The sequence below is a fragment of the Empidonax traillii genome, unplaced genomic scaffold (genome assembly GCF_003031625.1).
Source record: "Empidonax traillii isolate 1590-97213 ecotype Southwest subspecies unplaced genomic scaffold, ASM303162v1 scaffold72:size2462915, whole genome shotgun sequence".
NCBI classification, from domain to species: Eukaryota; Metazoa; Chordata; class Aves; order Passeriformes; family Tyrannidae; genus Empidonax; species Empidonax traillii.
This window is the reverse complement of record NW_020955265.1, coordinates 1,098,875-1,115,036: the sequence shown is the minus strand read 5'-3', so window position 1 is coordinate 1,115,036 and position 16,162 is coordinate 1,098,875. Positions and strand designations below refer to the sequence as shown.

The window sequence follows — 16,162 nt, the reverse complement described above, 5'->3', positions numbered from 1 at the left end:
AGAGAAGCTTTTCAGTTATCATTCAAAAATTGGGCATAGCAGGAGTGAAGGACACCTGAAGAGGCTTGAAGGAAGATGTGAATGATGAATGATGGTGTCTGTAATACTTTAGAAAAGAGCTGCTGACCTGAGATCAAATATGGAGTGAAAGAGTGTGGTTGTAACTGTTGTGCTGCTCTAAAATTGTGAGAAAGGCAGGCTGAGGTTCAGTTTAGGCAGAAGGAGACCACTTTAGATCAGTGGTATGGTGGAGTCAACCCCGCAGAAAAAGGGTTTGCAAATGTAGTTTTAGATGAGGATACACAGAAATGAGATGCAGACAAAAAGACTTGGAGTCTACTTTTGATCCTTTGGAGTGTATGAAAACAGTCACAATTACAAGGATCAAAAGAGGACAGAACCTCACTCTGCTGGTGGGTGACATGGATTTGTACTTGAACTTAAACTAGCAACTCTCAGTAGTCTGTGCTCGTCACTTCTTTTTTCTTAACAAATTGTGATTGATCTACTGATATAGGTGGTACAAACAAAACGTTTCTGTTTTTTCCACTGTCTCATACTTTTGTGGGGTGGATTGTGATATGGCAAAAATTAGAGAAGGAAACTTTTGGTCACACCTTGAGGCTGTTATTTTATTACAAATTGCTTATATTCTTTTGGTACTAAAGTGTTTCAGTTGAAAATAAGCAAAAATTTCATTATGCTTGTTGCCTTATGCATTTCATCCAGATCATGTGTTGGTTATTAAACATTGATTTTTATATTGTATCAATTTTTTTTTTATGCTTTTATTGGCTTTTGGTGTCTGTGAAGTATTTTTGTCTGGATGTATTGCTCTGCATTATGTTCTGTATTTTAACTTTAAAAGGATAACTTGGTAATGCAGAGGCAATTTTGAGCTTTCTTTAAGTTATAGTACAGAAAAATTAAGAAACACAGAAGAGAGCTGCTTTTGCAGAGATGTTCATGGGTTTATTTTAATTTTTTAATTTTTAAAATTTATTTATGTTGACAAGTGATGCAAGCATCAGGATACACAGTGCCCATTGAAACAATTCACATTTTTTTCTCCTGGCTTTAAAAATCAAAACAAACCCCAAATGTGAAATTCTTGGGATATTTTCTCCTTCCATAAGGTTTTAATTTATCAGATGAGATATAGTACAAATTTTAAAAGTGTTACTTACAAGTTTATCCTGCTGCAGCCTTTCTTTCCTTTCCCTAGCAAACTGCCTGCCTGTTTTTAGGTAATGGCACATTAAAAAGTGAATGCATTGTCATATATACCTTTGTGAATGCACTACCAAAGGATAACTGAAAAGGTATTGTGAAAACGTGGGCACATAATACTTGCACAAGTTATAGTTGAATGTGTAAATGCCTTGTGTAACTTGGAGAAAAAAAAAAAAAAAAAAGGTAGTGCAAGAGTGAATTGTGAGACTTTTTTTTTTTTAAACTATTTTTCTCCTGAATGTTCTCTAAGCCTTTTTAATTTCTGCCTTTTTAATTTCCATCTCCCTCAGGAGATGGAAAACTAGAACCACACATGGTTTCTGGATGTGGCTTATAACATTGTGCAGAAATGGTCTGGATTCTTGTCTAAATTTCCTTCCTCTTAACTCTTAAATTACCTTTTAATTACTATTTAGCGTTAAACTGATATTTTCCTGAAAATATTTAATTCAGCCTTAAAAATCTGAAGTCTGAGTGGCAAATATATGCTCAGAGTAGTTCTGGTACACTGTCAGTGTCTACCAGGACAGTTTTCAGCCATAGTTTTTCTTGCACTTGACTTCTGTGCAACGTATAGCATAAAGGGATACGTTTTCACTTGTGTGCTGAAGTGGAAGATTGTCAGAATAGTTTCTCTGTTCTTCTTACTGTGCTTTGGGCAGTATGCCTGCAGGACATGGAGAGATGATTGGCTTCAAAATGCTACAACTGCATTGCACGGTCTGAAGTTGGTTTCATCTAACCCTCAGGCTTTCACCATTTTACAAAGCCACCCCAGTGAGAATGTTTCTCTGTTTAAGAAGTGGAGAGATTAAATACAACTTGAATCTGCTTGAAAAAATACTATAATACCGTTAAGTATTCTTGTAATAATTGGTTTTATTGAAACTCAAGTACAGATTTGCAGATAAAAATACAGGTTTCAAGTCCTTGAGTTCAATTTCCTGGGAAGGCATAAAATAACATTTTCTTTCTTTGTTAAATTGTAGTAAAAATGAAAAACTATTGTAAATATTTCTACCCTAAAATAGCGATTTTGTGCTAAAAGTTTACATACCTATTGCAATTGCTATGTAGAGAATATTTTTTATTGCACAAGTAAAGCTAAGTTTGATAAACTTTGTCCAAAATTATGTCATGACTTGTGCTGTTTGTTCCTCAGAGGTCTTTTTGAGGATCAAATCTGATGACAGAAGAGACATTATTTGTTTACATGCCCAATTTTGTGTGTTAAATCAGTTCTATAGCAAGTAATAATTTAGCCACAAGATGTAAAGGAAAAAAGGGAGCTGTTTGTATCTTCTTTTTTTGTACGTGTGCTCTGGATGTGTTAAAGAGCTTTATTGTCAGATTACTCTCTCCCAGTATAATCTATCTAAAATATTTTCCTCACAGTCTACAAAATATTTTGATGAATCTTACTTTGTTGAAGAATGGAGTAACAACTAATACAAAAAGTAGCATGTGAAATGGATCATCCATTTGACATGCATTTGATTCTGTAAGGCACCTGTAATGAAAGACATAGATTTGTGAGTTTAAAGAGGAAAGGTAAAATACAGAAGACAAAAGATAACATTTCTTTGTGCTTACTGCTCTCAGCTTGCTTAATAAGAAAAGTTTTCATATAATTCTGGTTTTTATCTTAGCTTTTCGCTGATACTTTAGTCCATGTTTAAGCATAATATTACAGTGGGCAATGTTGTACTTGTCTTTGTGATGGAATAAAAGGTGTTAAAATCATTTTGATACCAGGAATAGTATGAAGTATTACTCAAAAAAGTTTAAGATGAGACAGCATTTTAGTAGGAGATTGTGTAAGGAGAACCTGGAGAAGGACAGGCTGGTCCATCTAGAATTGATTCTGTGAGGGTGATGAAGCAGCTCATCCTAGAAACTGTTTCCAGGCATGTGAAGGGCATCAAGGCATCATAGTGTCTGTCTAAACATCAGTAAGGCTGTCAACGGGTCCCTTTGAGCACTGGAAAACCCTTTTTTGTTGGTTGGTTGGTTGTTGGTGGTGGGGGTTTTTTTGGGTTGTTTTTTTTTTTCTTTTTACACACTCTCTAGTAACTGAGCACTGGTGCAGGTTGCCCAGGAAAGTTGTGGAATCTGTTCTTGGAGATATTGTCTGGACATGGTCCTGGGCAACTGCCTCTAGGTGGTGCTGCGAGCAGAAGGTTTGGATGAGATGGACTACAGCAGTCCCTTCCAAACTCGACTGATCTCTGATTCTGTAGACTGAGAGGCAGGATATCTTACATTTGTTATTTGTTGGTCTGTGTCTCATCAGGTCTTTCTTTAGATTTGGGAGCTTGGCTCTTTCCTATGGATATAGGAACTTTCACTGTGTTTTCAAAATACATTTACATTGTTCTTTTTTCTAGACTTCCAACTACAATCCAACTACAGTTGGATTGCATGAAAAAATATGCCAGATATTAAAGTACGTACATATTTTCTTACTGCAAAATGAGGAACTAGAGCAGTAACTGCATTTCTGATACAGAAGGATTTGACTTTTAGTTTAGCAGTGCCTATATGTGTGAAGATACATTTTTAATCTCAATATTGCACATTGCCCCTCTCATTCATGTGCCTGAGTTTTGTGATTCACTGCTAGCTTAATTCTTTATGTACCTTGATGTCATTTCTTGAAAGATCTCTTCTGAGAGGTTCTTGTCATCCTCTTGTGACTAGATTTATACCATGACCAAACTCTTCAATCACCTCTCTCCCTTCTTGGACTTATCTCCTTCTGAGGCCTCAGAAATGACCTTTTGTAACAGTTTCTGTCATTTTCAACATCAGAGCTTTTTCCATTCCTTTGCATTTAATTTGATCTTCCTTTTTGCATGACCATTTAAAATTTTATACACAGTCTTAGCTCACCTCCCCTTAGGAAGTCCTCAGCTTTTGTGCTGGCCGTATTCCTTTTGAGCTCTGTGCCCCTGTGTTCCCTGAACTCTTTTTATAGTTTAATCTGTATAACTTATGTATTCTTCTCTCATTTACTCATTTGTCTGGCTTCTGCACTGATGTTGTGGTAACTTGTGTGTGTTTGTTGTCCTCAAAGGAAAAGACTTTTTTTTTTTTTTTTTAATAATTGTTCCTATTTCTAGCTGGAAACTTCTGCTTTTGTTTGTTGAATGAAGTTTTGATAGTTGATATCAAAAGCGATGAGTTCTAGAACAAATTTAAATAACCTGTGTTTTCCCCTGTCACGTTGTTTTATGGTTGAATTGTCAAAGTTATAATAGGGTGGCTAGTGTATTTTTTAGGCCTGCTTTTGTGGTTGAGTTGCTGATGTGATTAGTAGAGATAATAGTTTTTAAACTTGTTTCTTCCAAGTCCTTGTTTCGTTTTTTTTTTCTTTTTTTTCCCCTTGGAGAGTAGGTTGCAAAATAACCTAGTATTCAACCTGTAGAAAATTTTGTGATTTAATTCAATGTAATGTTTGTAAAGCTGTCTTCATTCAGCACTCCTACTGAGTTTAATCATGTTGTTATCCATTACCTTTTAACAGCATATTGTGAGAATATTTAGGAGAAATGCCAGAGACACTGATATCTACATAAGATTTTCTATAAATAAGCACTAGCAGTGTCTTGGAAAAAGGTGTTGTTTTCAGGAGCAAAATTGTAGGACTGCATATCCATAAATAAAATAATCAAAGAGATGAATTTATATTTGGAGCTCTCAGTTGTGTCCTTAAAGTCACAGAACTTGCTTGCTGATGTTTTAGTTACTATTGGTATAGTTATGAAAAAATTTATTAATTTCAGGTACATGATTCCACCTCTCAATCCCCTAGTTATTTACATTGAAGTGGTGTAATTTGTTGTCACCAGTGCAATTGGTCAGAAGTTTGCCCAGTGCAGTGGAGGAACACTGAAGCTTGCAGTTTATAAGTTGAAATACGAAGTAGTTTTGGTCCTCTGTGGATGCTGTAACTTGTATATTGGCGTCGGCAGATCTTCATCAATATACAAGTTACAATGTAACCTCATGGTTTCAGAAATATCTTGCAAACTGAAATGGAAATTATCTTGGAAGCTTCTGTTATATAAAGTGATCTGCATATGCAGGGCTGTTTGCTCGCTTCTGCCTTACCCATGCCAAGGAAGGGTGAAAAAGACATTAAGCAACTGTGACTTTTCACAGCTACCTGTTGTCACCTCTCCAGTAAAGAACAGAAAAACTCCTTTTCCCTGGAGAACAAGAGGAAATTTAAAGACACGGGTTTTTTAGATTATGTTTTGCTTAGTTGGAAAATGAAGGACGTGTTATGGAGACTGATCTTTTCTCCCCTTCATCTCTTTCCTTTTTCCATCCTGTTCGCTGTTGGTAAAGCATGGAAAAGTTTCTTCTTGCCAGGGAATATGAAGCTTTTTGAAATGGTGGATGTAGAAGCCTTTTCCAGGCCTGTTATATATAAAGAAAGGTTAATTTAATAGAAGAAATCTAATAAATGGTAGACCACATCTAGTTGTGAATCTTCATGCTCTCCCAAAATTTGGGCTTAGGCTAAATGCTGGGATTCATAGTGATATCTTACCGTGAAGAGTACAGGAAAGAATGTCCACTGGAGTTTTCTTGCAATTTTGGTAACTTGTACCTAATAATTATCAAGTTTCCATCTTTCCTTTCTAAAATAAGCTACTACATTTTATTAATTAGGAATATGGAAGACAGAAAATGGAAAAATTATGCATAGATAAGACTTGATTATAAGCTGTTTAGCATTCTTTTCCCCCTTCTCCTTGATTATGGCACTCCTTAATGGCTACTGGGGGGCAGGATTAGTTTTTAATGTCAAGGTGATTTATAGTATGTAATGATTTAGGGAGGGTTTTGCCCACTTCCTCTTCAGAAAAAATATAATTATACGACTATTTAGATTAGTTGACTGTTCTAACACCACCAACAGAAGCTCTACAATGAAACTGAAATCAAGTTAATTTAGGAATAATTTGCCATATTTCCTGTTAAGCTGTTGGTGTTTACATACATACATGGTGCTAGTGGGTGAGACTTGGAGTTCCATGTTCAAGTTACTAAGCTAAGAGGGTGATTAAAACTTAGTGAGAACAAGGCTTGGAAAAGTTTAAAGTTTTTTCAGGCAATTGAATTTACTTGGCTTTTATTGCTGTTACCTGTAATCAGCTGTTTTTTGTGTAATGAATTCTAGTACTACAAAATAAGATATCACTGCAAAAAAGATAAATGTTCTTAGTATTTAGTATGACGTCTCCCTGTAGTGAGGGAGAATCTGTATTTTTCCTGAAGTGCAGCTCTTTCATGGTTGTTTTTTTAATATTAAATAGTGTCTCTGACCTTCTGCTTTTTTAGATGCCACAGGTTGTTTCGGTGTTACATTTCAGTAGGTAGTACTTAACACAAGCTTTTCAACATCAGTCATTAAAACTTATTGTCAAACTGCATTAAGAGTAATTCATAGTATATTCTTAATAGGTGTCTGAATGTTCTGCAGTCAAGGTATTTTAAAGTGCTTGTAACAGAAATAACATAGTGCCTTTAGAAGATGAAAACATCCTGTGCTTCAAGGGGCACTGTAATACAAACAGGTATAATGAGGTAGGTGGGCAATTTTTTTAAAAGCAGAACTTGTTCCTGGATATACATGACCGAAAAGAGACCTGCTATAGCACTGTTATGCTTTTCAACCTTTGAATTCACCCATCCACGTGTGAAGAAAAAAAATAAATTTTCACAGGACTTTTACCTGACATCCCAAATAAATGTAATTTTTTGCTTGGTTCTTACCATGGAGATATCTACTTTGGTAGATTTAGAGCTAGTCGTTATACTTTTACAGCAGGTGGTGGAGAAAAATAAAAGCATGCTTTTGAGTAAAAGGAGCAGATTGTTGTAACTAGTCATTTGAACTGAATGAGAAAAGAGTATATGCGACACCTTCATACATGGAGGCCCCAAAAGAAACCACTGGTAACTGAGTCCTATGCTGACAGAATATTGTTATATGTCTGTAGTACAATTCTTCTCTCATACTAGTGCTTAGGGGTTTTTTTCTTTCTCCTGTATTGGTGATCTGCAGTGGATGAATTTTTGGGCCTAAAACCAGCTTCTTAAAATGGAGGAGCATGGAATTTAAGATATTCCTAGTGTTGTTTGCATTTTGTTTAACACCAGTAGTAGTCAGATAAAAAACAGATCTCAGAAATAAACTGTAAATTTGTGTTCTTTTAATTGTCCTTCTATAGATGTGATTCTGTGGCTCAAAAAAACTCCTTTGCAATGCTGATAGGTTATAGAACTCAGTAATGAAGAGCACTTCTAAAATCTAAATATGAAAACTGTCATACAGAATTTTTGGGTGATATTTGGGAATAGTGCCTTTTATCTAGAAATCAGTAGATCTCCAGTGCAGCATCCCTATAATACTATTAATTATAAACATTATAGGTATCTTAAATTTAATTTAATATTGTTGTGCAACTGACTGTTACTATTCTAAATAGAAGTGACATAATCCCTACGAAGTGTAGTGAGAACATTAGAATTTTTAGATAAAGATCAGTAACTCAAATTCAGAATAAGTTTTACTTTCTGTCCTGAGGTGATGAGCTAGGAGGCCACAGTAAAATTGTACTGAGCATCCATTTATCAGTGGTAGTTACTGACACATGTTTCTCCTAGTCTTAAGCATATTTATATTTTAACCTGGGGGGGAAATGATCTGTTCAGCTTTTCTTTCATGGGTTGGTATAGAAGGAGGTAGGATAAATCAAAATCACAGGCCAGTGTTAGTACTGAGTGTTGCTGCTAAGGAAATACGTTAGCGTTTTAAAAAAATATAATTTGTCTTTAAATTCAAACATATTTAAAAAGCTTTTTACTGGTATGTTTTGTTTGTGTGACAAGGTTTTTGTGGCTGGTGGGGGAGTCACAGGCGTGGCTTCTGTGAAGAACAGCTAGAAGCTTCCCCTATGTCTCATGGAGCCAATTCCAGATGGCTCCAAGACGGACCTGCTGCTGCCCAAGGCCAAGTCAGTCAGTGATAGCGGTAGCATCTCTGGGATAACAGATTTAAGAAGGGAAAAAATTTGTGTGACAGCAATGGCAGCCAGGGAGAGAAGGGAGAATATGTGAGAGAAACAACTCTGCAGACCTCCCGGTCAGTGAAGCAGGAGGAGGAGTTGCTTCAGGTGCCAGAGCAGAGATGACCCTGCAGGCCCTGGGGAACAGGCTGTCCCCCTGCAATCTATTGAGGTCTGGTGCAGAGCAGGAATCCACCTGCATCCCCTGGAGGACCCCACAGAATATACCCAAAAGAGGCAGTGACCCCATGGGGAAACACCCATGCTGGAGCAGGCTCTTGGCAGGACTTGTGTTCCTGCATGGGACCCACATCAGAGCAGTTTGTGAAAAACTGCAGCCTGTGGAAAGGCCTCGTATTGGAGAAGTCTGTGGAGGACTGGCTTCCAGGGGAGGGAGGAGGAGGAAGGAAAGGGAAAGAAAACATATCATGAACTGATCACAACCCCCTTTCCCTGTCCCCCTGTGCCACTGTGGGCAAGGAGTTAGAGGAGATCAGGAGTAAAGTTAAGCCAGAAAAAAAAGAAGGGGTGGGGAAAGGTTTTCTTTAAGATTTTATGTTATTTCTCATTACCCTACTCAGATTTTATTGGTAATAAATTAAGTGATTTCTGGTTTGCCCATGATGGTAATTGGTGTAAGATCTTTCCCTGTCTTAATCTTGACCCACAGGTCTTTTGTAATATTTTTCTTTTCCCTGAGGAGGGGAGCGATAGGGCCGCTTTGGTGGACACATAGTGTCCAGCTAGGGTCAACCCACCACAAATAGATGATGTGTAAACCTTGACTATTATATGATCTATTTTAAATTTAGTTTAATTTTGGGAATTTAAGATTAATTTTAAGATTAAATTTAGATTAATCTTGATGACCTTGTTAGTTAGTGGAGCTTTAATTTATTTTCTGAGAGTTCAGTGTGGGATATTAATCTTTCTTTTTATAATGAACATTTAAGATTCATTATCTTTTATAAATGAAAATGGACATGTAGGCAGGAAATTTTTTGAGGCTAGTATGATTTATCACCTATCTTTTAGAAGGACATTGAAGAGGAATATGTGAGTCCTAGGTCTGTTTAAGCTGAAGTTGTTAACCTAGGGAAGCTTATGGGAAAAGATAATGGATACAGTGAATTGTTGATTTGCTTGGCTTCTGTGGAATGTAAATGTTTCCCAAATACTTTGTCAGCAACTGAACAAAGTTGATGGACCCAAAATACAATTAACAGTTGGACAAAACAGTCAAAGACACTTAAAATTCTTTCTGTCTTGGTAGCTTATTCCAGCTCTGGATGGGGCATTTGTTTCCAACAGACTACCTAGTTTTTCTTTTTGTTTGTCTTCGACTGTTGAGGTGACTTGATGGCCACTGCCACCACTGCAGGTTTGGCAAGTCATGGCTCTGGTTGAGCATGGAGCATCTGCTCCATCTAGCTCTTCTGGGCCATATCCTGATGGCAGTGTTGCTTGAAAGGAGGAGATGCTGCTGGCTGCCTTGCATCCCAGTCCCTAGGCTTACATGAGGCTTCTGAGGTCAGACCAGTCTGGTGTATTGCTGCTCCTGCCACCTTTTTCAGAAGCATGCTATTAGAAGTCTAAGGGAAATGTGAATTTAGGTAATGCAAGGTCCAAGAGCATTTGAATGTCAGCACTGTGTGATTCCAGCCAGGAGACTGAGCAGAGGTGCACAAATCACTGTGGTATGATGTGTGTGTTGGTAGGTATGCACAAATTCCAGTAGCAGGGTAGTACTGAAGATAAATTTCAGGTTTACACATCAGCTGTAGTTAAAGGAATGGGGTGGTGATATGTAATGGGACAGTGGTTGGTAATGAAGTACCTTTTTTATAGAGTTTTGGGGGATGTTAGAAATGGCTTAGTAGGAGATGCCTAACTTGCATTTGTAGGGTAATAGCAGAGTGTTGTCAAAATGTTAGGCAACAAATATGAATGGGTATTTGAGTTCAGTTGCTAAACTTCACTGGGAGGTAGTAAACTTTCATCAAGCTATTCACTTTCTTCCCTGAACAGCACTATTACATTATTGCAGAGAGTGGCCCAGTAGCTGAATTAGGTGCTAATAAGTCCTGACCTACAGCACTTTTGTCACATGTGATTTTATGTTTGAGTGGTTCAAGATTGATTTAAAATGTGTATAGTTTTGAGCAAATGACTGGGAACAAAATGTATCACTGCAGGTTTCACTCACCCACCATCTTTTCTCCTTGTGTTTTCCACACAGCATGTTACACCACATTTGTCTCTTAGTGCCTGGAGTTACCAAGATAGCACTCAGGCAATTGACTGCTAAAACAGAGAAAGGGATGTCTGAATTTGCTCATGGCTTAAGTCATAAGGAGTAATCTGCAGGGGGTTTAAAATGCTTGGTCTGACCTGTGTTATACTGGATAAATCACTATAGCATTGGCTGTTACCTTACTTGACTTGAAATGTCTCGGTATGTTGGTAAGAGGAGGTGGTGTGCTTCATGAGAGGAAGCCATTGGTTTAAGCAGTTGTTACAGGGTCGATTTTGTAGTGGGTTGATAATTTGTACTGATAAACTTTGCTCATGTTCATGTGATAAATGCTCACTTTGCTTGTTCTGTGGATGCAGCCATGATGTGCACACAAGGAAGTTTGGATTGCTTGCTGTGTATTAACAAGCACGTTGTTATTACTAATCAGAACCCTGATAACTAAAATTAATAGTGGGTACAAAGACAAGCAATTAAGGACATTCATCTTCCAGATGAGTCTAAAAGATTCATTGGTAGTTTAAATTTATATACTGAGGGCACTTAAACCATTAAAAAGGGTAATGGGGTGCCTGCAGGCATGTGCTTCAAAGCCATATGTCATTTTGGTGCTGGGACATCAGACTGATAACTTCCCTTTAAGGGAAACTGCTCTTCATTTATCAATTAAATGTTGAAGGAAAAGTACATTTTTTGCTGTAAAGTGATCATAGAAGTGTATTGTAAGTTAAATCAAACCCCAAGATTTATGTTCTAAGCCTTTTGGGCTTTATCATAATATATGTTAATTAGAAAAGTCTCTCAGTGGTAACAGAGGGCACTGGAGTTGAAACTTTGAAAAGTATAGATGTTTCTTTGAAGCACAATTATTTCTCTTCCTGTGCTTTGCAGTCTTTGACAGTGATGTGGTAACTAACTTGAAATGTTCTTCTGTTGTTGATGCTATGCTTATGTTGTCACAAGGTAATGTTTGAGCAAGTTTTGTTAACATAGAGATGAAAATGAAATTTTAAGGTTTTACAGTACAAGGTTTAGCATGAATTTGGCTACAGTGTACAATTTTCGTTTTGCCCTGGGGGTGTCCTAGCCAGCTGAAACATGGTGCCATGGTGGTGACTCATCTTGTGGTGACACTAAAATTTATTGTAATTTATTGTAATAAGGGGGTTTTGTTTGTTCTTGGGACTCGCAGTACTTGTCCTGTATTTTGTATTAAAAAAGTTAGACAGCAAAGTCAACACAAATGCCCCTATTATTCTAAAAGTATCTTAACGAAATTAACTTTAGTTGTGGCTAGAGTTGTTAATTGGGTTTATATGCTTGAACTGCTGAGGACAGGGAGAAGAAGATGCAAGAAATACACCCTCCCCCCACCCCCCCCCCAATTTCCAAGTATTCTCTATAATCTAATTATTGAGTTTTTATATAACTGCTTTCTGGATTAAAAAATACTGCCTAAATAATGATGAATGCACCATGTTTTCTCTTTCACTCTCTCCTGCTATTGCTTTTTGTTTTCGAGCAGGAGGAGAAAACTCAAGGGCTTTGTGCCATGCATATAGAGATAACAGCTGCTGCGGAATTGTATGCGTGACATCTGTATTTTCTCGCCTTTATGCTCTGCTCTTTCTTTGACCAGGCTCTTTTGATTCTTTTGTTTCTTCCTTCTTAAACCTTGATCTATTTCTGTGATCGTCATACTTTCTTCTTTCTCTCTTTTCCCCAGCCTACTTAATGGCCTTGAGTTAAGAATGCAATAAAAAACATTCTGAATGAGACAGAGCAGACATTGCTGTGTTACATGGGAATTTCGGAGTTTTTTCCTCCCATCGTTTACATTCCTCCTGTTCTTCTTTCTTCCTGTCACTTCTCCTCTCAGCTTTTGTTGTAAGGTTTTCATATCCATTGTTTGTGTGACCCTGAAAAAAACACTTTGTTCTGTTATGCTGGACTGATTTAGTAAAGCAAGATCTCAATTCACGCTGCAGCAATTATAACATTTCTGTGATTTTAATTATTTTGTCTGACTGTTTTGGGGACAGTATTTATCCTTGTTGCTGGTGTTTGGACTGCTTATGCTGTCAGTGCTTCAGAATTTTTGATTTTCATCTATCATTTTTGAGCCTGGTCCATTATTTTCAGTTTCCCTTGTGGTTTATATAATGTGCTGCTTTTTTGTCATATAAATGTGTGTCAACATTTTTATATTATGTGTTGCTTTTTGTCACTGGCATAAATTTCACTTGGATTGGTGACTTCAGGCTGTGATCTGCCTTGACAGAAGGTGCTCTTGAGGGAAATTGGTTGCACAAACTAGTGATGTTTTTACAAAAGAGAGAACACTGATGGACGAGCTACTTGCAGTTTTTAGCTTTGCACAGGCAAGCCTTTGAACTGTGGCACAGTTGAAGTGGGCATTGTAGTTGTGGATCTTGGAGGAACACCTCTGCTTGAGTCTTGGAAGATCTCTGCTTTTAAATAAACTAATAACAAGTTTCTTCTCTAGGGGGATGCACGTTCGATGATGGTCCTGGGCCCTGTGACTACCACCAAGACTTGTACGATGATTTCGACTGGGTACATGTCAGTGCTCAAGAGCCTCACTATTTGCCACCAGAGATGCCTCAAGGTGAGAAATCCCACAGATACTGAAGGGATATGTTACTTAATAAACTCAGAGCCTTACAGATTATGGCCTTGATATGCTTGATATGGCCTTATGCTCTGTGATATCCACTTGAACCTTGATAATAGAGGTAATAAAAAGAAACAAAGATAATAAATATAACAGTCTTTGTAATTGAGAAGCCTTCTTAGATCAAGTCCTCCTTTAAAGTTTAGGGGTGTGGTGGTTTTAATCTAGGCCTTCCCTGGTTACCAGTTTGTAACCAAGGAAGGGGCAGTGTTTCCAGTATTCCATACGATTTTTATGTAAATTGTGGTATAAATAAGAAGGGAGGAGCGGCCTTCGTTCTCTTCTCTTCCACCGAAGTTCAGGAACAGTGGGTCCCTGCATTGGTCTCGCTTATCTAAGGCTGAGGCCTGCAGCATCCACTAACCTGCCACGTGGAAGCTTGGAGAGCGCTGGCAGTGTCTGCCAATCCTGCTTTCTAAGGGATGTGGTGAGATTTGTTTTACTAGTTATTGTACTAGTTCTCAGGTTTGATTGTGCATATCTATTTGGTGTCCCTTTTTGTTTCCTCTTGTCCCTTTTTCCCCTTTCCCTATCCCTTCGGGGGGTGTTTGAATTCCCATTTGCTGTGTACATAGCATCTTAACTGTAATAGACATAAAATATATTTTTTATATAACTAGCTTGGTTTTCGGGTTCTTCAATTTGCATAGTTTTTTTCCTTTGCCCTGGGGGAAGTAGAAAAGGAGGAAGAGAGGGGCTGCTACTGGGGGGTTGGGCATTTGGCAGGGAGCCAAGTCCGAACCATCACAAGGGGACATGGGGAAGGGAGGAAGGAAGCCATAGCCATCTCTTTTTATTCCATGTGGAATTCCTGTTGATGCAGAGTCAAACTCTGCTTTTTATATGACAGTAACATATCAATTCAATCAGGTAGGCATTAGAATAAGTGCAGGAAAAAGGAATACACTGATTCCTTTCTTCCCTTCCCCCAAACTCTTATCATCTGAAGGTAATCAGAAAAGCTCTGATTTATGGAAATATTGCTGTTGTTAATTACTATTTAGGACAAGTAATGAATAACTGAAGAGGTACAGTCTACATGACCTTGCCTGCTCACCTTTGATGAACAGCTTAATCGGCGCTTCCCAGACAGCATGATATGCTGAGAGAATGAAAGCATTTGAAATTCAGCTACATTTTCCAATTAATAATACATTAAGTAATTAATCATGCAGAGGAGGAAAAAAGGTCATGGCTATTTTATTTGTATCTAAAAGGTTTTGTGAAGTGAGGTACGTGTGGAGAAGGAGTGGGAAGTGTTGCCACACAGAAGTAACCTCACCTCTGCACCATTCCTTCCCCTGTTTTTTATGTATTGTTGTGCATTATTAATGGTGGTTGATCTATGTAATTTTACTTCTTTACTTCTGACTAGCTAGGTTCCCCCTGCTTTGGAGTCAGTGATACGAGCAGCTGTTACCATGCCCAGTATCTTGCAGAATAGGTTCATTGAACAAGATCTGCACTCATTTAATGGACTTCTTGGTGCTTTAGGTTTGCAAAAGCAAGAATAAAGTTAAAGCCCAAAGCCTCGACATTTGTGATGGTCTTATATTAAAAAAATCAAAACAATATCTCCACTAGGAAGGCTGGAATTAGTTACTTTTCAGGTTGCATTTTTCAGAGTCCACATGATTTTTGTAAAGGTTAGAGGTATCTTAATTGTGATGGAAGCACCATATTGTAAAAAAAAAAAAAAAAATTGATATTCTCAGACCTTAGACACATCTTGTATAGGAAGAAGAGCAATTTGAGGAGTTGGAATGTGAATGAATCTAAATGACAAGATAGCTCTTCTTGCTTATCCCAAATAACATACCTGTCATCTTAGGCAGTTTTCAGAGTTAAATGACACAGTGCTCTGTGGCATGTGGTTTCTGTTCAGCTCTGCTACAGATTCTGTTTCTCAGAGTGAAGCATGTGAACTCTTTCAGAGGAGTTCTTTTCTCACATCTGTATGAGAAATTGTGGCTGCTCAATAAAATTTAGCAGCATAATGAAATGTTTCATAGATAGTCCAAAACAGATACAGAGTAAGCTCTGATTTTTTTTCCCCTCTAGTTAGAAAGCTAGACTTCTTGTACCACTGTTGATAAGTTTGATCTTTGGTATCTGAGATCCAGACTAAAACTGAACAGTCTCATCTGGCAAGCTGCCTTTAAGAAGTTCACAGTCCCCAGATTCTGAAGATCTTTGCCATATCTAAATATTTAAGCTCATTTGTGTTTTAATTTAAAACCATGCTATTTCAGTCTGAAAAGGTAACATGGTTCTAAAATGAGTGCTGAATTCCTTCAGTGGATCTGTGGGAAGTGGAACAGCAAGAATCATAGAATCATAGAATAGATTGGGTTGGAAAAGACCTCCAAGATCATCAAGTCCAACCCCTGATCCAACTCCAATTACTGTATCATGGCACTAAGGGCCACATCCAATCTCTGCTTAAAAACCTCCAGGGATGGTGAATCCACCACCTCTCTGGGTAGGCTGTTCCAATGCCTGATTCCCCTCTCTGTAAAGAATTTCTTCCTAACATCTAACCTAAACCTCCCCTGGCAGAGCTTGAGCCCATGTCCCCTTGTCCTATTGTTGGTTGCCTGGGAGAAGAGACCAACCCCCACCTGGCTATAACCTCCCTTCAGGTAGTTGAAGAGAGTGATGAGGTCACCTCTAAGCCTTCTCTTCTCCAGACTAAACAACCCCAGCTCCCTCAGCCTCTCCTCATAGGACTTGTGCTCAAGTCCCTTCACCAGCCTCGTTGCTCTTCTCTGGACCCGCTCCAGCACCTCAATATCCTTCCTGAACTGAGGGGCCCAGAGCTGAACACAATACTCAAGGTGTGGCCTCACCAACGCAGAGTACAGGGGAAGGATCACTTCCCTGCTCCTGCTGGCCACA

The 16,162-nt window shown here is 38.1% G+C and overlaps 1 protein-coding gene across 13 annotated transcripts in view; it reads left to right on the top strand.

Moving 5' to 3' along the window:
- The window catches only part of PTPRK (protein tyrosine phosphatase, receptor type K), a 396,664-nt gene that overhangs the window by 72,563 nt on the left and 307,939 nt on the right, over positions 1–16,162 (top strand). For all 13 annotated transcript variants that reach the window (XM_027880554.1, XM_027880549.1, XM_027880547.1 and 10 more), the window contains exon 2: positions 13,076–13,198. In XM_027880554.1, coding sequence (XP_027736355.1) covers positions 13,076–13,198 — 123 coding nt within the window. The remainder of the gene's footprint in view (positions 1–13,075; positions 13,199–16,162) is intronic.